The 17,483-nt window shown below is 38.8% G+C and overlaps 1 protein-coding gene across 4 annotated transcripts in view; it reads left to right on the top strand.

Moving 5' to 3' along the window:
- Positions 1-13,159, top strand: part of Cage1 (cancer antigen 1) — a 41,151-nt gene extending 27,992 nt beyond the window's left edge. For 3 of the 4 annotated variants that reach the window (XM_071613672.1, XM_071613671.1, XM_071613674.1), the window contains exons 12-14: positions 5,159-5,227; positions 9,773-9,809; positions 11,144-11,302. In XM_071613672.1, coding sequence (XP_071469773.1) covers positions 5,159-5,227; positions 9,773-9,809; positions 11,144-11,185 — 148 coding nt within the window. In that variant the 3' untranslated portion in view covers positions 11,186-11,302. Of the gene's footprint in view, positions 1-5,158; positions 5,228-9,772; positions 9,810-11,143; positions 11,303-13,087 lie in introns of those variants that run through there. The other variant, XM_071613673.1, reaches the window with a different exon arrangement.
- Positions 13,160-17,483: the final 4,324 nt, after the last annotated feature.

Raw genomic sequence — 17,483 nt, 5'->3', positions numbered from 1 at the left:
AAATCTCCAGACTTGATTCCTGGTAGCTTGAGGGTGGAAGGATTGGTATGACGATTTCCTGGATCCTGGAAACACCCATGGGTTTTGCTCCTTGAAAAAGACCCAGAACCTTTTGATTCCCCTACAAGGACTCCCCATCCCCATTCTCAAAAAAAAAAAAAAAAAAAAAAAAAAAGAAGAAGAAGAAGAAGAAAAAGACAATTGGTGATGTAAATATAGCAGCCTTGAAATCTAACTCAACACATTTAACAACGCTATTTAAGTAATCTTTGGTCCATTTTCTCTGCAGAACATGGTTTCAGTGCCCTGGTTTTGATGATTGTGAATACCAATTAACTTCATTTTTTTTCAAGGTCACACATTATATCTTTATATCAAACTATTCTGAAAATAAACATCCTTAAAAAAGAAAAAAAAAGAATGTCCCAGCTCATTTCCTGTCCTGGCCTCCCACCTTATTCAGCCATACTACCTTACTGTTTAAGGTGGTCGTACATTTCATTGCCAATCTATCATTTGATCTGGGATTACAGTCTATGTTTATGAAGACTCTTATCAGACTTCTCTAATTCTTATTTACTAATCACCATCCAAAGAATACCAACGAGGTTCCAGAAGAATATCTCCAATGCTGTATCTCCTACAGATAACCTAAATTCACAATAACAATTCCCCACCTTTTTTTGGGGGGGGTGGTTGGCGGGGGAAGGGGGGATTGATGATTGAACTCAGGGGCACTTTAGCACTGAGCTACATCCCTATCCGTTTTAAGGTTTTATTTTGAGACACGGTCTTGTTAAATTGCTTAGGGTCTCATAAATAGTTGAGGCTGGCCTTAAATTTGTGATCCTTCTGCCTCAGTCTCCCAGGTTGCTGGGATTACAGGCATGCATCCCTATACCTGGCTTCCCTGCCTTTTCATAGCAACTGTGACTTCTATCTGCCTGAAATGCCTATAAATTATTTTCCATACAAATAAAATCAGAAATCATAGAAAAATTCAAAGTACAAATCTATACCTTTCTATGTTCTATTGATAGTCTAAAGTGATCAAATATTTTAATTGATTGAACATGCTGTTAAAAAGCCATGTGATGGTATAACTTGGTCACAGACAATAAGGTGAACATTTGTTAATTCTAAAGCTTGTAAATGCCACAAAATAGCTACATTTAACTATATAGGAAATTAAAATAACACCAATACTGCCCTATTTATAGTCACCATACTCTTCTATTGCTTTGATTTTTTTTCTTATTTCTATATTTTTAATGAAAAAGTGTGTTGACATAAGAAAAAGGCTCAGGATGCTGTGGCAGGAGGATTTCGAGTTCAAAGCCAGGGTCAGCAACTTAATGAGGTCCTAAGCAACTTTAGACCCTGTCTCTAAATAAAACATTTTTAAAAGGCCTTGGGATGTGTCTCAGAGGTTAAGTGACCCTGGATTCAATCTCTGGTACCCCCCCGCAAAAAGAATGGTGGTAAAAGTAAATGGCTGATTTCTATCCTAATCGCTGAAATCTCTGAATGCTACTTTTTTGGGAAAAGCTTCAGCTTTATCTCTAATAACAACTGCATCCATATATTTAGAAAACTAAAAGGGAAAGAGCTTATGGTAATCTAAATAGACATAGAAAAAGCATTTGGCAGATTTCAAAATCATTCTTTTTTTTTCTTTATTAAAATATTTTGTTTAGTTGTTAATGGACCTTTATTTCATTTATTTGCTTATATGTGATGCTGAGAATTGAACCCAGGGCCTCACGCATTCTAGGCAAGTACTTTACCACTGAGCCACAACCCCAGCCCACTCAACACCATTCTTAATTAAAAAAAAAAAAAAAGCGGGGCTGGGTGGTGGTGAGGAACTAAACAAATTAATCACAGGAGGGAATTTCTTCAGCAGTGATAAACAGCACCTACTTGAAAGCCTCTTGCTGGGCTGAGGGTATAGCTCAGTGGTAGAGCACCTGTCTGTCATGTCTGAGGCACTAAATTTCTTTCCCTAGCACTGAGGGAAAGAAAAAAAAAAAAAAAAAGCAGCCTACTGCATCATACTTAATAAAGAATAAATGGGGGGTTGGGGTTGTGGCTCAGTGGTAGAGTGCTCTCTTCGCACGTGAGAGACCCTGGGTTCGATCCTCAGCACCACATAAAAATAAATAAAGATATATATAAAAAAAAGAACAAATGGGGGCTGGGGTGTAGCTCAGTGGTACAGTGCTTGCCTAGCACTGTACTTGTGAGGCACTGTGTTCAATCCTCAGCACCACATAAAAATAAATAAAACAAAGGTATTATGAACATCTACAACTAAAAAAATTAAAAAAAAAAAAAAAAAAGAGAACAAAATGGCTAGGGTTGTGGTTCAGTGGTGGAGCTATTGCCTAGCATGTGTGAGGCACTGGGTTCAATCTTTAGCACCACATAAATAATAAACAAATAAAATAAATCTATAAGTAAAAATATATTAAAAAAAAGAACAAGTGACTATTTTCTCAAGGTCAATAAAAAGATTTCTATTTATATTGTCCTGGAAGTTCTGCTCAGGGCAATCAAATAAGGAAAAGAAATAAAACACATCCAAATTGGGAATAAAAAAAATAGAAGCAAAAATGAATTTATTTGTAGGCAACATAATAATCTATCTAGAAAATCTGATTCTACAAAAAAAAATACTAAAATTGTTTAGGTGAGATTAGCAAGGTTGCAAGGTATGAGACAAAAGTCAATTGCATTTTTGTATACTAGTAATGGACAATCAAATCAAATCTTTAAAAACATTTCTCTAAAACCAAAAATACGAACTGCATGGGGATAAGTTTGAAAAAATATGTGAAAAACACTTGAGTTACAAAACACTGATGAGAGAAAATAAAGATTTAAATAGAGAGGCATATAGATTTTTTGTGGATCTGAAGACTCAATATTGTTAAGATTCTCCCCAAGTAAATCTACAGATTCAGTGCAGACCTAATCAGAATACCAGAAGGTTGGTTGGTTTGCTTGTTTAGAAGTTGACAAGCTGATTCTAAATTCATGTGCTAATTCAAAAGACATAGAAGAGGTAAAAGAACTCTGATCAAGAAAAACAAGGGGCTAGGGTTGTGGCTCAGCAGTACAGCACTTGCCTGGCATGTGTGAGGCCCTGGGGTCGATCCTCAGCACCACATAAAAATAAATTAATAATAATTAAAAAAAAGGTATTGTGTCCAACTGCAACAACAACAACAACAACAACAGAACAAAATGGGCAGGCAAACTTGATTTTGAGACTTTTTATAAAGGTACAATAATCAAAATGTTGTGTCGTAGAATAGAAAAAAATAATAGAAAAAGATCAACAAAACAGATATAAAGTTATAAACTCACACATACATAAACATGGGATATGGTTTTTGTTAGTTTTTTGCAGTGTGGGTGTTTGTGTTGCTGGGGATCAAACCCAGGGTCTTTCATGCTGTGCATGCGCTCTACCACTGAGCCACATTCCCAGCCCCTGGACAAGAGATTTTTGAAAAAGGTACAAAAGCAATGAAGTGGAAAAAGGGTAGTCTTGGGCGGCTGGGGATATAGCTCAGTTGGTAGAGTGTTTACCTTGCATGCACAAGTCCCTGGGTTCTATCCCCAGCACCGCCAAAAAAAAAAAAAAAAAAAGGGTAGTCTTTTCGCAACTGGAAATAACTAACTATTCCCCCTCCCCCACAAAAAAACCCAACTTTATATTTATACCCTGTACCTCATACAAATTAATTCAAAATTTATAATTGACCTAAATATAAACACTAAAACTTTAATACTTCTATAAAAAAGATAGAAATTTTCCGTAATCTTGGGTGTGATAGCAACTGCTTAGACATGTCACTAAAAGCATAATTCATAAGAAAATCCAACTTTATCAATTCAAAACTGTTCTTCAAAAAGGCACTGTTAAGAGATGAAAAGACACTCATTTCACATACTTTCCTGACCCTTCTTTTTTTTTTCTTCCTGACCCTTCTTTAGGCTATTGAATTTACAATGTGCTCCTGTAGATTAGAATTTCATCTCCTCCCAGAGTCTGTTGACTGTTCACCTTCTACAGCAGGCTGAAGAATAGCCCTGAAACAAACCCAAATCCTAATCCCTAGAACCAGCAAATGTTACCTTATATGGCAAAAGAGACTTTGTAGATGTAATTATGTTGGGATCTTGAGATGGGGAGTTTGTCTTAGATTATCTGGGTGGGCCCTAAATGCAATCACAGATGTCTTAAGAGGAGGAAGCTGAGAGAGATTTGATAACAAAAGAGGCCTTGTAATGAGGGAAGCAGGGGAAAAGGTGACATGAGTGGAACCAAGAGCAGTGAGGACCACCTGCCTAGCTACACAAGGCAAGGCAAAGCACAGGCAGCATATCCCTGTCCACAGGCAGCATACCCCCTCCAAGGCAGCATATCCCTGCCCACACCTGGATTTCAGCTGGGTGAAACTGATTTTGGACCTCTGACGTCCAGAACCATAAGAAAATAATTGAGTGCTGCTTTCGGCCACCCAGTTTGTGTTTATCTGTTGCACCAGTCAGGAAACTTATACATCCTTCTGGACCGGAAGGTGGGTTCAGGGAGGAGATGTCTTAAGGTGGGTTCAGGGAGGGGACGGTCTTAACGGAATTTTCCCTCCTACCAGCAACAAGGGAGCCCATTGCTACATCTCTCACTAAACCATAAAGACAGAATACAAATAACTCTCTAGCAGCCCAGCCAAGTGCCGACTGTCCTGGAACATCATCACACTTTTTTCCAGGGTAAAGCAGTTCATAGCTCAGGGGTTTTATTTTTAACATGCAATCCTAGGAGCATGTGGGTTTACACATACAGAGGGGTCAGTTCTCTACCCACTGTGCAAACAAACAGCAGAATACCTAAATGCCACTTTAAATATTTGCTACTATCTACTTTTCTTCTTTACCCACAGAACCTATAAAGGGAAAAATTGATTACATAATTGAAGTTGCTAGGAAAGAACCCCAAGTACCTATATGGTGAGAAGGACAGATAATGATAACTAGACTACGATTTGAATTTATCTACTCAAATCCTCCAGTGAATCTTAACAAAATATTTATCTAGAAGAGTCCACTTCAGTTAAAAAAAAAATTCAATTGTTTCTTCTTTCAGTTTAGAAGAGAGAAATAAACATCTGGAAGATTTAATGAGAAGGCCCAGAGAGAGAGCCAGAAAACTGAGGTAAGTTTTCCGTTCTTTAAAAATCAATAGTAATGTCTTGTTTCCCGCGCCCCCCCCCCTTTGGTACCAGGTATTGAACTCCAGAGCACTCAACCACTGAGCCTCATTCCCAGCCCTTTATTGTATTTTATTTAGAGGCAGGGTTTCACTGAATTGCTTAGGGCCTCACTAAAAAATTTGCTGAGACTGACTTTGAACTTGCAATCCTCCCACCTCATCCTCCTGAGCCACTGGGATTACAGGCATGCACTACCACACCAAGCTAATAATAATGTCTTTAGCTTTAAAAAAGTGTGTGTGTGTGTGTGTGTGTGTGTGTATTTATACACATGTATATAATACATTTCTAAAAACTTTCCCATGTCTCAATTTAAGATAAATTATAGGAAAATTCTTAATATTTTGCAATGATTTTAAAATAATCACCTGATAAATTGTTTAGCATTTTTTAATTTATATGTGACAGTGGAATGCATTATAATTCTTATTACACATATAGAGCACAATTTTTCATATCTCTGGTTATATACAAAGTATATTCACACCAATTCATGTCTTCATACATGTACTTTGGATAATAATGTCCATCACATTCCACCATCACTTCTAACCCCATGCCCCCTCCCTTCCCCTCACACCCCTCTGCCCTATCTAGAGTTTGTATATTCCTCCCATGCTCCCTCTCCCCTACCCCACTATGAATCAGCCTCCTTATATCAGAGGAAACATTCAGCATTTGTTTTTTTGGGATTGGCTAACTTCTCTTAGTATTATCTTCTCTAATTCCATCCATTTACCTGCAAATGCCATGATTTTATTCTCTTTTTTTTTTCTGAGTAATATTCCATTGTATGTATATGTGTATATATATGTATATATGCCACATTTTTTTGTCCGTTAATCTATTGAAGGGCATCTAGGTTGATTCCACAGTTTAGCTATTGTGAATTGTGCTGCTATAAACATTGATGTGGCTGTGTCCCTGTAGTATTCTGTTTTTAAGTCCTTTAGCTATAGACCAAGGAGTGGGATAGCTGGGTCAAATGGTGGTTCCATTCCCAATTTTCCAAGAAATCTTCATACTGCTTTCCATATTGGCTACACCAATTTGCAGTCCCATCTGCAGTTTTTGAATGTACCTTTTCCCCCATATTCTCGCCAACACTTATTGTTGTTTGTCTTCATAATAGCTGCCATTCGGACTGGACTGAGATGAAATCTTAGAGTAGTTTTGATTTGCATTTCTCTAATTGCTAGCGATGATGAACATTTTTTCATATATTTGTTGATTGATTGTATATCATCTTCTGAGAAGTGTCTATTCAGATCCTTGGACAACTTATTGATTGGGTTATTTGTTTTTTGGTGTTTAGCTTTTTGAGCTCTTTATATGATAAATACTTTTTTATAGAACCTGAATTGGAAAGAGATTTCCTGCCCTCAGGAATATATGTTTGCCTCTTATGAATGTACTAAGATTTTGCCTGAAAAAAAAAAAATTGCTTATAGCAAGGCGTGGTGGCATACACCTGTAATCCCAGCAACTCTAGAGGCTGAGGCAGGGGGATGTTGAGTTCAAAGCCAGACTTAGCAAAAGCGAGGTACTAAGCAACTCAGTGAGATCCTGTCTCTAAATAACATACAAGATAGGGCTGGGGATGTGGCTCAGTGGTTGAGGAGTGCCCCTGAGTTCAATCCCTTGTACCAAAAAAAAAAAAAAAAAACCTGTTTATTTTGCTATATATTTTATGGCCAGATATTTTCTTACACTAACATTAAATCTTATGATCTGTTATTTTATTATTATTTGGACTTCAAGGGGATTTACCATTGAGCTACATCCCCCAGTCCTTTTTATTTCACTATAGGATCTCACTAAATATTGCCAAGACTGGCCTCCAGTTTGCAATCCTGTTGCCTCAGCTTTCTGAATGGCTGGAATTACAGGCATGCAACACTGCACCCAGCTATAATCTGTTATTTTAGACTTGTTTCAGAATCTGATGCTATAAATTATATGCAGAAACCCATGCAGGGTTTATTAAGAACATAGTGAGATGTTAAAAATGGACTAATCCTGGCCCAGTTCCTTGGGTGCTAATAAAACAATTGTAGACTCCCAAAGTCAGAGTAGGTTTTCCACATGTGCAGAGTTTCCAAAGGAAATTATTTTGAAGAACCCATTGGGCTTGCTGTGTATCCATTCCATATAAATGAGACGTTTCCCTGAGTGAAAAAGCTTAAGGTAGAAGTAGGAGACAAAAATTAAAGTTGCATTAGAATTTTAAATTTAAATTTATTTTTTAGCTGGTTCATACAAACTTAACAATTGTACATATTTATGGGGTACTATGAGATGTATTGATACATGTGCACGTCATGTAATATTTTTAAATCAGGGTAAGCTTATCTACCTCCTCAAACATTTGTCATTGCTTTATAGTGAACTCCTATATGATCTAGCAGTATCACAGTTGGTGTTAAACAAAATCCTTCATTCTAGCTTTCTGAAATACATAGTACTTTGTTGTTGTGTGTAGTCACCCTACTATGTAATACTAGCACACCACAGCTACTTACTCCTGTCCAACTATAATTTAATATCCACTGATCAACCTTTCCCGTTGCCTTCTCCCACTTACTTCTCCTAGCCTCTGGTAATCGCATTCTACTCTCAACTGCCATAAGATCAACTTTTTTAGATTCCACATGTGAGTGAGATCATGCAGTACTTGTAACCTAATGATCTCCAGTTCCGTCCCTGTTGTCACAAATGACAGGATTTTATTCTTTTATTTGGCCAAATGGTATTCTGTTGTATGTATACCACATTTTCTTTATCCATTCATCAGTTGAGGGACATTTAGATTGTTTTCTTTCTTTTTTCTTTTTTGGTACTGGGGATTGAATCAGGGATCTTTAACCACTGAGAAACATCCCTACCCCCCTTTTTTTGTATTGTATTAGAGATATGGTCTAACTGAGTTGCTAACTGCCTTGCTAAGTTACTGAGACTGGCTTTGAACTCTCAGTCTTCCTGCCTCAGCCTCCCGAATCCTGGGATTATAGGAGTGGGCTACTGCTCCCAGCTTCTTTTCTTGATTGTTGTGAATAGCGCTGCAGTGAACTTGGGTGTGCAGATGTCTCTTCGACATACTGTTTGCATTTTCTCTGGATGTTTACCCAGTGGTGGTATTGCTAGATCATATGGTAGTTCACTTTTAACTTTTTGAGGAACATTCCATACTGTTTTCCACTAACAGTGTGCAAGGGTTCCCTTTTCTCTGACCAGCACTTGTTGTCTTTTGTCTTTTGGATAATAACTAAAGTCGTATTTTGATTATGTCCTGAGTCATGTTTGCTCAGCATACCAAGGGTAAATACAACTGTTCTAAAAATCAAAACCTCTGAGCAGATTTAGACTAGCTGTTTGCAAAGTGCTAAGTTAAGTATGATTTTTTTTTTTTTTTTTTTTACCCACTGCATTGCTGGGAATCAAACCTGGCCCTTGGGCATACTAGACAAGTGCTCTACCACTGAATTACACCCCCAGCCTAATATGAAAGAATGTGATCTGATGCTAAATCACAAATGCTTAGTAAATGCTAATTTAAACAGAATATGGGTCTTCTATGAATTGTAGAGAGAAACTATGGAATTTTTTCTAAAACTTTAAAAATAATAAAATTTGCATATAAACTCACATTTTTTACCAGTCAAGGTATTTGTTTATGTGCTGGGGTTGTAGCTCAGTGGTAGAGCGCTTGCTTAGCATGTGAGGCACTGGATTTGATCCTCAGCACCACATAAAAATAAATATTTTTTAAAAAAGGTATTGCATTCATCTATTTAAAAAATTTTTTTAAATATATTTGTTTACTTATGGTCTGTTTTCACAATGGATTGAAGGCCCATATGCATGGGTATAAACTGGCCTTGAATCAAGGGGGTGACATGGGGCAAAAGAGCTCTCTAGCCTTTTCTAAGTGGTCAGGCCATGTGTTTTAAAAAACCTCAGATTTTGGCAGCCTTCAGCCATCACCATTTCCATATGCTCTTATTGACTGATTGACCTCAGTACACTCAGCATGCAAACGAGCTTTAGACTTTCTCTGCATCATCTCAAAATTATGATACTACTCTTGCTAATTGTACTGAGAATAGTGGAAAATCAAGATATGAAAAAAGGGGTACTTTAATAGTCTCAATGTCTAATTTTTGCCTCTAGTTCATCACTTTCAAAGAAATTCATTAGGTTTGCAAATCATGGCCAGAAACCTTTTCCTAAATAAATCTATGGGAATGTTTAATGTAATTGAGACTCTGATTTAATATTTCTATTCAAGTTCATTAAGAATGATCTATGACAATTCAATATTATATATTGAAAAAATTTAATCTTTTAGGGTCTCATAGTTCTGTCCTAAATGGCATATTTTCCTTGCAAGTGAGTAAGAAAATATGCTACATAGTGAACATAGTGAAAAAATGTCATTATTTTTGTCCTTCCCCATTTTTTACATTCTTTTCTTTTCTTTCCTACAGACCAAGATTAGAAAATCATCCGAAGTCCATGACCTTGGTAGGTCATCTTGATAGTCATTATAAAAAAAACTACATTTGGCCGGGTGTGTTGTTGCACACCTAATCCTAGCAACTCAGGAGGCTGAGGCTGGGGGATACCGAGTTCAAAGCCAGCCTCAGCAAAAGCGAGGCACTAAGCAACTCAGTGAGACCCTGTCTCTAAAGAAAATACAAAATAGAGATGAGGGTGTGGCTTAGTGGTCAAGTGTCCCTGAGTTCCATCCCCCATACAAAAAAAAAAAACCCAAAATATGATCAAGACCCTCCCCTACCTAAAGCCCTTGGATGGTTTCCAACTGCACATCTCAGGTCCTCTGCAACCTAGCTCTCACCTTCCTCTCCAATTTTATCATGCATTGCTTTCTCTTCCTCATCATTTATATATAGCATATCTAACTACCTGCAGTTTTATAAACATGCTGTTATTTCTGTGCCTTCCTGTTACTGACCATGCTGCTTTCCCCCACTTGGTATGTTCTTCTCCAGCTACTTTTCTTCTGCTTTTTTCAGTTCTCTCCTTACGAGCATCTGCCAGCTCATACTCCATCTTCTCTAAGAAGCCATTTCTTCTCTGTCTACCACATGGAACTGGCTAGCTTCCTCCCAGGTGCCCACACCATACCTATTGGCACAATAGCTCCTATAGCATAATATTACTGTTCTCTGCTTACATGACCCTTGACTTGACTAGAACTTTTTTAGTGCAGGAATTGTCTCATATTTGTTTCGGTATTCCCCAAGCACCTGTCACTTAGTAGGTACCTAACTAGGAGTGAGTGAGAATTAAATTTGGGACCCAGACCAAAGCTACACTTGCTAGAATCATGCCTAATACTCCGCTGCTGCCCCTGTCCTGCCCCAGGCCATGGGCATGTTTCATGAATACTGTGGCCTCTTTGTGACATAGCTTTGTGGAAGAGGGCAATGATCAATAGGTCACGTCTCTCATTGCAACACAGCTTTTCTAATAGTTGAATTATGAGGGCACCAATAAATACCATTAATTCTGCAGCACTGTGCTGTAAGTCACTTCATCAGTTATTCAGACGAATGCTTCTGTTCCTTTTCTACATTCTCTGCCACTGGCAACCAAATCAAAAAAGATGAAACTCCACCCACCTTGTTTTTCATAGTGTTCCTCAGTGGGAGAAGGATTGAAATAAAACCAAAAGTATTAATTAAAATATAGCTTGGGTACTTTTTGTGGAGTTCATCTGTAGGCTTTCTTCACAGCCCTCTCCCCTAGGTAACCAAGAATTTGCTGTTCAGAAGTCCTGTCACTAAATGCCTTTCCCCAAAGCTTATAAAACATTTTTTCTTTTTTACTTTTAGATGCCAAATATTTTTAAAGGAAATAGAAATGATTTATTTTAAACAAGACCGAAGATTAAGCACTAGTCATTTTCATCAGTTACTCCAGGAAGAATTATTACTAAGTATACTACTCCAGCTAATCATACATATGATGTACTAAAATCTGTATACACAATGAAATTTTACATTCAAAAAAAAAATGTGATTACTTTTCTTCTAATTTCTTCTTGTGACCAATCAAACACATTCTACTTCAACACAGATGAATGCAGTGGCTCTTTTGCCAAATATTCTCACAGAATACCCTTCCATATTATCAGGGGCTTAGTGATGCACAAAGATTTACTAACAGATTTCACGTCAGCTGTTTGTTGTGCTAAAGACATCTCTCCCTCTAGGCTGGAAGGCTCTTCTACCACAAACTCAATTTAAAAGGACACTACTCTAAGATCATTTGGAATAAAGTCTCAGATAAAAAGAAAACTGGTCCTTAAGGCCTAGCCTTTATAATTTCTACCTTAACACAGTTTTGAGGAATTGGTTCTGAATTTCAACAAAGGAGCCAGAGACAACTGATTTTGTGAAATGTACCAGAAATTTAAAAAAAAAAAAAACCCATGTATTATCCTTTTGATAAAACCCAGAACCAGGCTGAAAGTATAGCTATTAATCAAAATATACCTTGAATGGAAAGGAAGAAATTATTTTATCTCACAAAAGTTAGTGTTATGCTTAAATTATGTACAAAAGGAAAAATATATGTAGAGTATTTAACCAATTCTGATAGAAATGCTGTATAAATAAAAGCTATTATTGTTATTTTTGTTAAGGAATTGTATGAGAGAGGTCTTATATGAATTTGGACACAGAACGTTTGATAATTTCTCAAATTCAGAAAGTTGGAACACTTGGGTAGGGAGATGGCCTACTAGGGCCTCACATGGGAGCCCAGACCCCTGCAGTCACATGGCCCTGCATGGTGGGTGGAACTGACCCAGGGTTTGGAGGGCACTGGGCTCTGAGGTGAAAGAGGAGGGGAAGCCCAGGCAGTGCTGGGTCAACTAGGATTGGCATATTCAGCAATTGAATTAATTTACTTTAAGAAATATGTGTCTTATTTTTTAGTTTTCGGTGGACACAACATCTTTATTTTATTTTTATGTGGTGCTGAGGATCGAACCCAGCGCCCCGCGCATGCCAGGCGAGCGTGCTACCGCTTGAGCCACATCCCCAGCCCATGAAATATGTGTCCTAATGGTTAAAACATAAACTGATTAAATTTGACTTTTTTTAAAAAAGCACATAAAAAGTTGGAACATAACTAGTAACAAATTAAACCATGAGAAATATACAATGAATTGAGCAATCTGTAGCAGTAACTGTTTAATTTCAGAAAATTAAGCATTGAAAACTTTGAAGTGATTCAAGCTGTGAAAAAGAGACATTTCTTATTATCCATGGGTTTCATGGGATCCTGTAGGGAAAACTAAAATATGATAGGAGAAAGGCAACTATTAAGATAAAGATAACTAAGTCTAGTTGGGCACAGTGGCATACTCGTCTAATTTCAGCGACTTGGGAGGCTGAGGTAGGAGAATTGCAAGTTCGAGGCAGCCTTCACAATTTAGCGAGGCCCTAAGCAACTTAGCAATACTCTGTCTCAAATTAAACAGTTAAAAGGGCTGGGGATGTAGCTGAATGATAAAGTGCTTCTGGGATAAATCCCCAGTACCCACATAAAAATAAAATAAAATAAAACAGTTAAGCAGCCGGGATGTTGCTCAGTGGTAGAATATCCCAGTATTGTGGTGGGGAGGGGGATAGCTAAGTCTGGAATCTGCACACAAATGGGATGAAATAGGTGGAAAGAAAGCAGTAACCCAGATTGTCTACAAATAGGGCTCTGTGAACAAATACTGATTTAATGTGTATTACGAAACATCTATGTTCTCTTACCTACAGGTTATTTCAAAATGAACAAGCCTCCCTTGCATGGCTTAAGGATGCAAAGTCTACATCAGTCTTTCAATAAACGCTTAATGACTTTCAAAAACTATGTCACAGGCTCTATGTCAGCTGCCAAGGACACGACAAAAAATGATGTGAACTTTACTTTAGATACTTTAGTATCTAACCTATTGGGGAGATAAGAATTAACACTGCCATGGACACAAAGAGGGAGATACGGGTACAATGTGATTTCAGAGGTAAAATGAAAAGGATTTAGCGATTGGTTAGCAATGGAAATAAGGCGATCAGGATCCAGGAAGTCTAGCAGAGTTCTGGGTGGATGGTAGCCACTTTAAAGGGCAAAGACAAGGGATAGCGGGTTTGCAGGGAGAGGTCTGAAGAGTTCGAGGTTGCTTCAAACATTCATATGGAGGTATTAAATAAGCAGATATTTTCTAAGAAGGTTCCAATGGTGGGGGATGAAACTGAGGTAAAGGAGAGAGCAGGGATGGATGAATTAAGGTCTCAGAGAAGAAACAGGGACCAGGTTCCACAGCAAAGCCTAAGGACAGGGACATCTCTGAGGTTGGAAGATAGGACTCAGGATGGGCATGTTCAGGGTAACTGTGAGCTGTGGTAAGTTGAAGGAGCCCATGGCTGAAAGCTTCACTCCCTTCTTTTGTAGTAAGGAGGCTCACAGGAGAGGTGAGATTGGAAATGGATGCTGTTTCTGCCTTCACAGAGCAAAGCATTGGCTCTCACTGTGGATTACAGGAGGGCATGATTTCTTTTCCCCTTGAGGTTCCAGTGTGCTTATCAGCTTTCTGGCCCTTCTGTCTAGTCTCTTGTCCCCTTGATTCTGACTCATCACATCTCCATAATGACTTGCTCCATGAAATAGTTTTACCCTCTCGCACCTTTACTTTGTAAATCTTATACGTTAGTCAGCTTTCCATCACTGTGACCAAATACCTGACAAAAACAACTTGAGGAATGATTTATTTTGGCTTACAGTTCCAGAGATTTAGTCTGTGGTTGGCCAACTCCATTGCTCAGGGCCTGAGGACAGACAGACATCATGCCCGCCGAAGGCCATGGTGGAGGAACGCTGTTAGCTCATGCAGCCAGGAAGCACAGAGGGAGAAAGGGGCCAATAAGAAGACAAACCCCCAGACTAGGCCCCTGTGACCTGCTTCCTCTAATTAGGTCCCATTTCTCAGAGCCCTTGTGATCCAATCACTTCCCAAACATCCCACCTCTGAACCTTCCTGCATTGGGGATCATGCTTTAAATACATGAGCTTTGGGGGGACATAATAAACTGCCGCAGTCCGGCTGCAGCAAAATAACGGGGTGGGGGGGGGGTGGGGGGGGGTGACGAACAACTTGTGTGCATTGATACAGCAGGAGTGGAAGCCGTTTATTGTAGGACCGGAGCGATATTTATACATTCCACACAGCTTATCTTAATTAGCATAAACTAGATACATCAGTCAACCAATAAGGAATTTTCACACTTAATGGCTCGCTGGCATTACTTCACAAACCATTCCCTCTGGCATTTTGCTAGGCGCCATCCAGACTTGTTTACAGACTCTAACAATAAACCATAATACCTTTTTTAAAAAAAATTCCTCTTGCAAACTTCTATTCTTCCAGAGATCATGGATCTTCTCTTTTCGCTACCCATTATACTGAAAGAGTTTACAAAGCCCTCAGACATATTGTCTTAATAGGCTATCTAAGCTCAGTGTGCTTCATGATAACCATTGTCCTATAACTGAGTTACATCTGTCTTTTTTTTTTCCTTTAAAAAAATTTTAATAATATGTTTTACTTAATGCAATATATCCAAAACATTGCCATTTCAGCATGATGTCTTTATAACTTTTATCTTAAAGGCTGAATAATAATTCATGGAAAAATTATCATGCACACCGAGCTCTATAGTCCATCATTCATTCATTGCCTTCCATGCTCTGGCTCCTAATGACTTGTGTGCCTTTTCCCAACTTGCTTCCTTTTTCTTTTTCCCTTCCTGCCTGTTAAATGTCCTTCTCCACCTCCATCACCTAGTTCTTCATTTAAAACTATTTGTATCCTTTAAGGCTTAGTTTAAATATTATCTGAGCTGGACATAATGGCATTTGCCTTTAATACTTGGGACACTGTATTTGGGACACTGAGGCAGGAGGATTACAAGTTTGAATCCATCTTGGCAATTTAGCAAGACCCTCAGCAGCTTAGACGCTGTCTCAAAATTAAAACTAAAAAGTACTAAGGAGGTAGCACTAAAAAAAAAGTCTGAAAGTAATATCTCTCTTTTATTTTTTGTCTTAACTTTCTAATGGCACTTAGCACTTTCTCCCCTAAAGTATAGTATGGGGAAACAGTATGGAATAGGAAAAGAACACTTGACATGGAATTATAAGAAATGGAGACCACTCCCCTTTTGAGGGTGACACACACCTCTACCATTCCCTAGGAATATGTTTCCTCTTCTCCTCCTGGGACCCTTGTACCTACTTCTTTTCAGCTGGCCTCCATGCCCAGTTCCTAACAGCATCTAGTCTGGCCTCTGGAACACATGGACCACATTGGCCCCTCTCACCAGTGCATTCTTTCTCATTTTGGTAAAGGAATGTCCTTCAGGGACTTAGCAGAACACATGCAGGTGGGCTTTCCAGCTTTGCGTGTGTATCCATTCTAGCAGGCCTACCCTGAGCAGCCAGGCAGAGTGGGCCCATTGAGATGGAAGGGAAACCAACTGAAGGTAGCTGTCCTTGAGCCTAGAGAGTCAGGTGTTAGAGGAGGCAGGGGTAGGAAAGGTTTACATGAGGATCATTAGATGTAGCAAGTCTTAGTGGAGGGTTAAAAATAAAAGCTCAGTTGGAGTAGGCTGAGAAGAAAATTGAGAGGTAGGAGAGTGAGGTTTTACTGTGTTAGGGAGCAAAGGAATGAGAATGAAATGAGAGGCCAAGGTGAGAGTTATTTTTTCGTGACAGGCAATATTATAATATATTTGTATGTTGATGGAAGTGATGAAGTAGAAAACTAGAATTTATTGTGAGGTAAAGAAGAGAAGGCTATTTTCAGAATCACTTGTCTTTGAGCAGGAAATGGGATCCAAACCACAAATGGTTGCTGGACTTTGATAGGCCAATAAACAATATTTTATTGTAATAGAAAGAAAGGCAGAGCCTGCGGGTACAGAGGCAGGTAGGTGGTGGGTTTTGTGGTGAGTGATCTGATGGTTGTGACTTCCCCTATTCTTTTTCAGTGAAGTATGAGCTGGGGAAAGAATGAAGGACCTCCTTCTAAACGGGAGTCAGCCTGGAGAACCAGCACCCTCCTTTTTTTTTAACTAACACTCCCTTAAAAGTTATCCTTATTTTCTGTTTCCTTTTCCCCTTTACATAAGGATTCCAGAAGAATTTTTCCCTCAATGATATAGTACAAAAAATAAATAAATAAAAGAACGAAAATTCTTTTTTAAGCCCTTGCTAGGTGAAAGGACATTTAACTCTTTGCTTGAACATAGTAAACATAACATTTTTTTGTTTGCTATTTTTTCATTTCTCACTAGGTGTGTTAGTTTAACTTTCTGTCACTCTAACAAAATACCTGAGATAAACAACTTAAAAGGAAGAAAGGTTAATTTTGGCTCACAGTTTCAGAGGTTTCAGGCCATGGTGGCTTGGCTCCATCACTCTGGGCCTTGTTGACATGGCTTCCTGGCTGCCAAGCTGTGCAGCCAGCCTACTGGTGGTCCCTGCCAAGGAGCAGCAGCAGAACAAGGCAACAGCAAAGCAGCAGAGTGGTGCCCAGGCGGCTTGGGGTAAGAGAGGCAAGCACAGCCTGTGGCCATGTGGATCTGCATAGCCAGCCAGCACTGAGGCAAGCTGAGGAGCACCAACCTGTCATCCTTTGGCAGCCAGGCCTGGCACTATACAGGATGCCTGTGCAGAAACCTGCTCCAGGCAGCACTGCAGCTCCATCTGATGACTCAACCTCCTACTTCCTGATCTGCCATGAGAAAATGGAGGTGAGGCAGACTTGAATGAAAATTGGGACTCAAAAATTGACTAATAGTATTAGTAAGCTTCCAAACCCTAATCAGCATAAGTTTGGACCAATAGCAGTTAATTACGTGCTATATAAACCCCTAGACTAGCACACTTGGAGGGAGAAAACCTGCTATCAGGTACCCTTCTGCACTGCAAGAGTTCTGCTCCTGTTTCTGTTCTTCAATAGTCTTACTCTTTTATCCACTCATCCTGGTCTATGGATTTCATTCTTCAAATTCATGAGACAAGAACCCAGAAAGAAGAAGAAATTGACTAGTGAGCTGCTGTGGTCTGCTGCAACATTGCAGGCATAGCCCACCAGTAAGAGCTGTAACATTTCTT

This window comes from Marmota flaviventris, chromosome 6 (assembly GCF_047511675.1).
Source record: "Marmota flaviventris isolate mMarFla1 chromosome 6, mMarFla1.hap1, whole genome shotgun sequence".
Lineage (NCBI taxonomy): Eukaryota > Metazoa > Chordata > Mammalia > Rodentia > Sciuridae > Marmota > Marmota flaviventris.
Note: the sequence above shows the minus strand (reverse complement) of the source record. Positions and strands in the feature narration are given on the sequence as shown.